This window comes from Phalaenopsis equestris, unplaced genomic scaffold, assembly GCF_001263595.1.
Source record: "Phalaenopsis equestris unplaced genomic scaffold, ASM126359v1 Scaffold000507, whole genome shotgun sequence".
NCBI classification, from domain to species: domain Eukaryota; kingdom Viridiplantae; phylum Streptophyta; class Magnoliopsida; order Asparagales; family Orchidaceae; genus Phalaenopsis; species Phalaenopsis equestris.
The window spans coordinates 687788-697588 of record NW_018164947.1 but is presented as its reverse complement, the minus strand read 5'-3'; the positions used below and the strand labels follow the sequence as shown (position 1 = coordinate 697588).

General features: G+C 34.1%; 1 protein-coding gene across 1 annotated transcript; it reads left to right on the top strand.

The window, feature by feature from the left end:
- Window positions 1-5063: 5063 nt before the first annotated feature.
- LOC110028299 (fructokinase-like 1, chloroplastic) lies at window positions 5064-9370 on the top strand. Its single transcript, XM_020730092.1, has 2 exons — window positions 5064-6005; window positions 8489-9370. Exons 1-2 carry the CDS (start codon window positions 5211-5213, stop codon window positions 9179-9181), a joined length of 1488 nt encoding a protein of 495 aa, XP_020585751.1. The 5' UTR covers window positions 5064-5210; the 3' UTR covers window positions 9182-9370.
- Window positions 9371-9801: the final 431 nt, after the last annotated feature.

Here is a 9801-nt window from a genome sequence, read left to right as displayed (position 1 = left end):
AATCAAACTCTCATTCCTATTTTAGCATATTAAGCTTAAGTAAGAATATATTGCTAAGTAAATTTTGTTATCTAAATCTAATTCTCCCTGTGAGTTCAATATTCAGGACTTAATCAGAAAGTTTTATATTACTTGATAACGATACATATACTTGCGTAGTATCACATATTAAAATATTATAATTGCATTCTTATTTGCTTCATAGCGAAAGATTTATCTAGATTTTGCTTTGGATTAAGTTTTTGCTAGATTTTGCTTTGGATTATAACTATTAAGGAAATTAATCATATAATTGCATACATCGCATTTTACATCTATATATATAAAAAATCGGGATCAACATGCTATATGGATCAACTAGTTTTTCTATTCTACATAAAAGACCTCACTTATTAAGAAATATTTACCTAGTTCTTTGTTGATGATAAGGATCTACATGTTGATCTCATTGGATTCGAGACCCCCTCCTCTTTGGTTCTAGATGTCTAATGGATCATGTTCAAAACTGTTGACTGCTCGAAGATAATAAACTAATAATTGCTTTAAGTTTTCCCAAATAATGATGATTTCTTCATCTTCAGGAAACATTACTGCCATGTCATATGCTGAGACTACTACTCTGAATGTGTTTAGAAGTGGGCGGCCAAAGATAGTATTACAGTTCAGTGGAGAATCTACCACAAGGAAATTCTATGTGGATGTGAAATGTTTTTCACCTTCTCTTTAGGTGATTGTAAGACTTACTACTCCAAGTTCCTCCTTCAATTCTCCCAAAAAACTGTACAAAGAACTGGTCAACACCGCTAGCCGGTTGACTAACCGACTCAGTTTGTCAAACAGAAACTTGAATAACACGTTCACAAAATTCCCTGTGTCAATCAGGATGCTCCCCACCTGATATTTGATAATCATTGTGTGACAATGATGAAATCATTGTACGGGTGCTCCTTTGGGAGCAAGTCATCGTCCGTGAAGAAAATGGGAAGGTGATTTTCTCTTCGATGCAAATATAACAACATAGAGTTCCCTTATTTGATACCTCTTTTGTTGGTTTGACAGAAGGATTTGACTCCTCTGAAGATAATGAGTATCACCCTAGCTATTTGGATGATATTTGTACGTATCAACGCCTTTCCGGTTCCAGAGATGTCTACACTCCTCCGTGTCGTGGTCGTGATCCCTATGATACTTACAGTTCTTTTTAGTATCTCAAAGAAAAGCTTTGGCTCTCATCGGTGGAGTTTTCCTAAAGTACTCTTTATCCTAGACAATGCCTATTATCTCAGCCATTGATACTCTCAAGTGAGTAGCCCGAGGGCCTCCGGGGCTCTGTTACCGTCATTTGTAAGGTTAGGTAGGTGTTTCCTGATATTGAGCTGATCGTTGATCATGGCTCCTCTCCTAATCTCTATGGCCATTATTACGGTTGGCTCCATTGTTGTTGCAGGCAAGATCTTCTTCAATCTCCAGATACTATTCTGTGGGGGCCTTTTTTTGGGGCCAGTCATCTGATGGCTTTCTCATAAGCATTAACATACTTGTTGGTCATATCCAACAATTCAACCAAACTCAGAGGTTCCTCCAAGTTGAGGTCAAAACGGAACCTCTTTGACTTCAGAATAAACTTGGTTATAATAATATTTGCTCGGATCATAATAATATTTGGTTATAATAGTATTTGCTCGGATCATAATAATAGTTGCTAAAATATATTTGGTTATTAAGTTGAAATCATCAACTTTAGAATCATAAGTGAAGTTTATTGATGACGTGCATGCACCTAAATGCAATGTCAAGTGCTATGTCAAGTACAAAATACAGACAACACGTTCATTATTCCTCAAAGATTGGTTTTGTGAGTAATCAGAGCTAAATCAAATAAATTCATATTTTGAATAATTTATATTTTAATTTTTGAAAAAAAAAAGATAATGTTTTGAAAATCAAAATTCTTAATTTGAAGGAGTAGTTAACCTGGAAGTTAAAGTAAACTTCATACATGAATGACATCTTAAAGGCATGAAATATATTTTTTGTTAATTAACTTATTTAATAATAATAATAATAAATAAGACTTTCTATACTACAAATTCAATATTCAACTTAAGGTTTTTAAAAAAGCAAGTAATTACAAAAATTTTTATAAAATCACATGCTTATGTTACCTCGAATTTTTAATAGCATTTAAGGTATTCTTCATAATCAAATATTTCAAATACAAAAAAAAATCTCAAATAAGTTCAAGGAAAGTTAAATACACTTGAAGGGTGAATAAAGTTTTAAGGATGCACACCTTGGCCTTATTAATGCAGGGAGCATAATAATAATTTCACGTGAATTAAAATTTCACTTGAAAATATGAAATATATGCTAAAAATCACATTAAAAAAAGTAAAAAGTCAAATATGAATTAAAAATCTCTTAATTTTATTTAAAATTTGAGAAAAATTTATATTATTACTTTTAAATTGTTAAGCATACCCAAAATATGGTTGATGGTTGTGTGATAGTCTTCGAACAACAATAGTTGAACCATAATGATGGATGATGATGGCGGAATAATAGTGTTTGTGTGATGTTAATAGACCATGACAATCGCTAGTGGTGGTATCTTTAAACATCTTATAAAGCTCTAAAGTTCTTCATTTATTTAAACTTTTTTAATTTCAACTATGTTCATGTTGATAACAAGGTTTTATTAATAATTTTTTTAGTAAAATTTAAATTATTTTTTTTGAATCCTTAAAACAAGCTGACATACGACTCTTGTTAATTCCCTTAATTTAGAGCATGCTCATTAATTCATCACTTAAATGATGTAATTATCTCAAAATTACATAATATTGAATTTATTAGACTCATTTTGTTGAGAAGTTCAATTATGTCATAGGATGTAAGCTTTGGATATCTTAAATTTTTTTACAACACTTCAAATGTTTGATTTGAGCTTATTCTAACTTGAACCATATCTTTTGATATTATTGCATTTATCTTATTAATAAATTTGGTATGGTAATAAATTTACAAAATTTAAAGTTTTGAATGGTCCTAACTTTAATTTGTGAATAACTTAATTCTTAATTTTTCTGGCTTTTTAGATGCAAGTAATGTCAAAAGTATACATTACATATTTTGTGAAGCTGAGTTTCCTCACAAATTGTTTTAAATGCATTTTCTATGAATTTAATGGGAGTAATTTCTCAAAAAAAATTTATTGTCACTTTGTCACAGGAGATGAATTCGAGTCAATCTTTAAGATCAAAAAGCATCAGACTTCGTAAACATCACATCAAAAATAACACTTGTTTTGAAGGATTTTTGATGATATATCACATTATATTAATATTGATGTTACCAACGTAGATTTGTAATGGTCTATAAAAATTTAAGATCACCATACCCAAAAATAATGATAATCGATGATGGAATGCAAATTAGTATAAATAATAATAATGTTGAGGCCTAGAGGGAAGTAAAAGAAGAGGATAATAGAAAGCTTTATGCAAAGCAATAATACAAAAACAAAGAAACACATAAATGGAATCATTGTGGAGTGAAATCATCATTAGAGCAATGGTAAGGACCATCTCAATCAAGCATGCCAAATAATGCTTAAGGTTGATCGGACTTTATATTATTATGAACTTATGTGTATATTTGATTGGAATCTATAACAATGCTACCAATCATGAGAAAGAATGATAAAATTAAAGACAACAAAAAAATGACTATTAATTTGGAGGAACATATTATTTTATAGAAATGTAGCTTAAAAACAAACATTCACCATAGATTTATGTTAAAAATAAAATTTAATTTGTTTTGTAATGCAAACTAACCTATTTTTTTAGGAGGGGTAAACTGTCATCCTAGATCCAACGTGAGACAGACTAGAACAACAAAGAGTAAAGTGTTATTTCAGGAGAGAGAAAAAACCAAATTTCGCTCCTATATAAGCAAAAAACTAAATGAGTGGTGGGGCGGGGTGGTGTGGGGGCGGGAGATAGCAATATCTTGGTCCGCCTCTAATGTTGAGAAAGCATTGTTGTGAGCAATACTGTCTGCGTTTAAATTATCATACTCACCACGCAAATTCATATGCATTGACATATTTAATAGTTAATATTTCATATTTATATGCATAACACTCAAATATTTAATATCACATAAGAAATATAATTTTTTTCTTACCTTTTTAAAGTGAAATACGTCTTTTCATGCTTAGGTTAATGACACCAATGCGTTAAAAAATGTAAATATAAATTTTAGGTGCAAATCAATAAATGTTAGCGGACCGACGAAGCATAAGACTATCTCAAGCACGTAATAGAAAAAAGAATTTTCTGGGCACATTCTAATAGAACACTAGTCAATAGAAATCGGCAGCCCGACAACCTTCGCCAATTCGCCCTAGTTGGACAAGGCCTTGATTTGCATCAATTCGCCTTAACATCAGAGGCAAAACTTAGATCCACACATGACGTGAAGGCATCCTTGTTTTGAGCAATATTGTCTACATTTTGATTATCATACTCACCACACAAGTCACATGTATTCACATGTTTAATAGTTAATATTTGGTATTCTGCATAGCACTCAAAACTTTAATATCTAGTAAAAATAATAATTTTTTGCTTACCTTTGTTAAAGTGAAAGACATCTCTATATGTATAGGTTAATAACACCAATGTGTGATAAATGTGAATGTAAATTTCAAGTGTGCGTCAATAAATGCCAACACATAGAAAAATAAGAATATTCGGAGCACATTCAAAAAGAAGATGAGTCGATAAAAGTTGGTAGCTTGACAACCTTCGTCAATTTGACTCAACTCAACTAAGCCTTGATTTGCATCAACTTAGAAAAAAAAAAGATTTTCATCAACTTGCTTCTTATCATTATGATAGTATTTTCCACACCCACAGATGTGTCCTCGTAGTTCACGATGATTCGTGGTGTAAGAACTTCTTATCGTGTGACAATTTATATAACCCCCATTTGGCGTGACCGCCCCTGGGCTATAAATAGGAGAAGCCATCCCATAAGAAAAGGGGCCATTGACATTTATTTTCTTATGATTATACTTCACTCGTTTGATACATTTTTGTTTGGCTCACATAGTTGTCCGAAGCTTTTCATTGTTTCATATAGCTGGTTACTCCGTGTCGTAGTTGTCCAAAGCTTTTAGAAGCGCTGCAGTGCACTCGGTCATGGTTGCACTCATCTTCAACAGTCCATATACCGCTCCACCGTTCTTCTTCAGCTCTCCCCTTCCTTCAACTGTCCCACAATGGAAACCCTTCTTCTCCTCCGTTTTAGCCTGTAGCCAAAAGGCCCTCAATGCTAGCACCAATGGCGCAAACGAAGCTCCGGAGCTCCCCAAACGCACTCGACGAGCTCGAAAGAAGACGCCATCCTCAACCCCCGTGAAGAAAAAACGCGCTTCCATGAAAAAGGATTCAGCTTCGGAAGAACCCAAGGTCGTGGATGCCGGCGTTGAAGCAAAGGGGAATGAAGCGGAGGAGGAAGAAGAGGACTTCGACGACGAAATAGACTTCCCCTACGAATCTCCTCCACTGGTTTGCTGTTTCGGTGCGGCGCAGAGGGAATTCGTGCCTACCGTTCGGGTCTCCGAGCGGCAAATGCATCCGGATCAATACTCGTCGTGGAAAGGTTTACAATGGAATCCGCCGGAGTTCGTTAGGGCTCCAGGTGGACCGCCATCGAATGTCGCCATCTCACACGTTCGATTGGGAGGCCGAGCCGCCTTCATGGGGAAGGTTGGAGATGATGATTTCGGGAACGATCTGGTGTACAAGATGAACACGGAGAAGGTTCAGACTCGCGCGATGAAGATCGATCCGGCCGTAAGGACTGCGGTTTCGTATATGAGGTTAGGGTTCCGGGATGATGGCGATCGCCGGAGGATGGTGGCGGAGACAGTTAAGGCTTGCGCAGAGGATTCCTTCTTGAGTTCTGAGATTGATGTTGCCGTCCTGAAAGAGGTATTGAACCGATTATGCTGATTTTTTGGTTATTTTGATGTGGATTAGAATGACAAGAGTTCCTCAATTGTTTTGAATAAAAATCGAGTAAATCTAATAAAATTTGCCTATAATGATTAAGTATGATTATGTTGTATCACCCTTACTTAATTTTATGGTTGATGTTTTTGTTCTAACCAGGGAAAAGTTGAACCTTGATTCATGAGAAATGCAAGATCTTTTTTTTTTTTTTTTTGATGCATTTACATACCTATCACCCAATTTCTATGAATTTATATATCTAACATTTAAACTTTACTTTTTACATTTACATCAACCAAATCTTTCATATCATATAAAAAATATGACACCATTTTAACTTCTAAGATGTAAAATGCCCCTTTTTATGCATACCTAAGGAGACAATCATGTAAAAAATTGAAGTTTAGGTGTTAGATATGTCAATATATAGGAATTTAGTGGTATGTCTTCCTTTTTGTTTGGTTGAATTTAAAGAGAAACCTTTTCAGTTTTAATAATCAGCAGCTTTAGTTGCGATCTTTTACTTCCATTTAAAGCATTGTGCAAGATTTCCTATGAATCATAGCATGTCATAGCGAGTGTTGTTTTTTTATAAAGCACATAAGAGACAATATCACAAGTAATATAGATATCAAAGAAAATTGCCACATAATTAGAACATAGTGTTGCTTGACTGCATGAAAGTTATTAAAAGATAGTTAGATTGACAAATAAATGTATGATAGCAACTATTGGCCGATTTAGGCTTCATTTGAGAGCATGGTAGAAGCTAGTTCCGTTGGCGAGAAAGGAGACGGATTCGTCAATCGCAAGGTAATTTTTCCTCCTTTTTTGAGCGCAAAGATTTGTCTTAAGGTGGCCTTTGCCCTTGCCCTTACTTACCCCCCTAGGATTGGAATAAACCCCTTTGTAGCTACATATAATGCAATATTTTCCTTGGCTTCGTCTAGAAAGTATGTGTATCATTGAGACTTCATCTCATGAGTTTAAAGTATTTTCTTGTTTCCTCTCTATTTAAAATCTAATTCTGTTATTGATAGCAATGAAAACAGTTAGATTGGAAAATTAGACTTTTATCCTTGTAGCAATACAACAGTGAGGGCCAAGTTTTTCTTAAAGAACAAAAATGACTATCTTATAGAAAGTATGAAACTTAAAACTTTAGCTATTATATTAATGATAAATCTCATTTTCATATTTATATTAAAAAACTAGAGTAGTCTTACTCATATTCCCTATCATCTTAAAGCATTTCCTACAACTTAATATTCTTTATCACCCTCAATAATCTCAAGTGATCTTTGCTTATATTATGGTCTGGTTTCTTTTCTTTTATATTTTTATCAAATAATATAATTTATTTCATAGACATTTTTAGCCCTTGAAAAACTTCTCCATGTCAAGTCTTCTTCATCAATCACTTAGTCATCTACTTTATCTCACTTAACATCACATTTTGTTGGTAGCCACTCAACTCAATCAAATTCATTCAAAGAATTAGGTTAATGATGTCACAATCACATTTACTCTTCATGCCTTGGTTTATGCACTATGACTTATGTGAGGCCTAAATAAAGAGTTATTTGATTCACTTTTATCACCGCCTTAATGTAATATGCTACTAGCCTTGCAATGTTACAGTCTAAAATTGATGTTATGCCTTGTAATTATTGAATATACTTTGAAGTAATACACTTCAAATAAGAAAAAGAGTGTTTTTGCGTGTAACACTTCTAGATTTTTACTAAACTTTTTAATGTCACATAATACACTAAGACGGTGTTTGATAGCCTATTAATAGGCGAATTTAACAATGGATTTAGCTTAAATCCAGCCAAATGCCAATGAACTGAATTTTATATCCAACACTCAATAGCCTATTTATAGGTGAATTTAACAACGGATGTAGCTTAAATCCAGCCAAACACTGAGGAACTCAATTTTAAATCCAATGCTCCGTTGAACTGATTTTTCTCATGCTATGCTTGATTTTTCCCGCGTTCCGTCTTCTTCGTCATATAAATCCGGATTTATTAAATCCGAGTTGCAGGCAAGTTTACGATTAGTGGCTTCGAAGCTTCCCTGTGTCTAAATAGATTTGATAAATCCGGATTTTCTAAATCCTATTTAACGTAAATCCCCGATGAAGTCAAACACTCTAATTTTTTTTGCCCCTATTCTAAACTTAAATTCTTAATAATAATTTAATATTAACTATATTTTAAATTTAATAATCACGCTTATAATAGTTTTGGAAAATTTTAAGAGAGAAAAATTTAAAACTTAAATATTTCCCCCTCTTTTTTCTTTTTTTTGTTTTGTTTTGCCACCTTTTTTTCATAAAATTTTGATTCCGCCCCTGATTGAAAATGCATATTACATTTTTTTGAATTGCATTGTCCTCAACATTTGAGCCGACTACAAATAAAAGATGATTGATACAAGTAAGACTTTTGTCGCAGGCTAGGATCCTTCATTTCAATTCCCAGATTCTCTTATCCCCCGCAATGCAACCTGCTCTTTTTAAAGCGATTAAATGGTCAAGGAAGTTCAATGGAAGAATATTCTTCGATCTAAACCTCCCACTTGCCCTCTGGAAATCTCGTGATGAAACTAAAGAACTGATCAAGAGAGCGTGGGAAGAGTCCGATCTCATTGAAGTATCAAGGCAGGAACTAGAGTTTCTCTTGGATGAAGAGTACTACGAGAAGAAGAGAAACTATCGGCCCCAATACTACTCGGAGTCGTACGAGCAGACCAGGAAGATTCGTGATTACTACCACTATACTCCTGAGGAGATTGCTCCCATCTGGCACAACCGAATTAAGATCTTATTCGTTACCGACGGAACACTTCGAATCCATTACTACACTCCAAAGTTTGATGGCGCCGTTGTTGGGACTGAAGATGTGCTCATTACTCCCTTCACATGTGACCGCACTGGCTCCGGCGATGCTCTTGTGGCTGCAATTATGAGAAAGCTCGCAGTACATCCGGAGATGTATGAGGATCAGGACTTTTTGGAGAGGCAACTCAGGTTTGCTGTTGCTGCTGGGATTATTTCACAGTGGACTATTGGAGCTTTGAGAGGGTTTCCTACTGAAAGTGCTACACAGAATCTGAAAGAGCAGGTTTATGTGCCTTCTATGTGGTAGAAAATTTTCAAAAGAGAGCTGTATGTAGATTCTCTTACTCATCATAGTATTAACTGAAGGCCTTGAAGTGTCTTATAAACATGAAGGAATATTGATTTTCAGTTAGAAGATGGAGGAGTAGAATGTTGATTGTTTGCATGGGGTTATTTTAGTCATAGAGCCTATAAAAGTATAAGATTAGTCACCAAACTCTTTAAATTTCTGTTGAAGCTCGTGTTTTTCATGCGACTCAAAATAACTGTCAAAACGGCTCGTTGTTCGCGAACAGCTCGTGTTCGGCTCGTTAAGAAGCTCGTGTTCGGCTCGTTAATTTTGTTCGATAAGTTAACGAGCCGAACACGAACTAAGATGTGTTCGTTCATGTTCGGCTCGTTTTGGCTCGAAATACTACTCATCAAGTTTATATATATATATTAAGTAGTATTTTAAAAAAATCTAATTGACTACAAAGCTACAAAGATTTATAATCAATTAAAATACTGATTAAGAAAATAGAATAAAAATTATTAAATTAGATTCAAATGATGTTTTAATATAAATAATAAATTTTAAATTTTGCTCAAACTCTTATTGTCTTATGTCTTATGCCTACATGATTAGGGTTGTTAAAATGACTCTTC

Coding starts and splice junctions, on each gene's coding strand:
- LOC110028299 (XM_020730092.1), top strand. CDS start 5,211: ATGGTTGCACTCATCTTCAACAGTCCATATACCGCTCCACCGTTCTTC. Junction 6,006..8,488: donor ATGTTGCCGTCCTGAAAGAG/GTATTGAACCGA, acceptor CTTTTGTCGCAG/GCTAGGATCCTTCATTTCAA.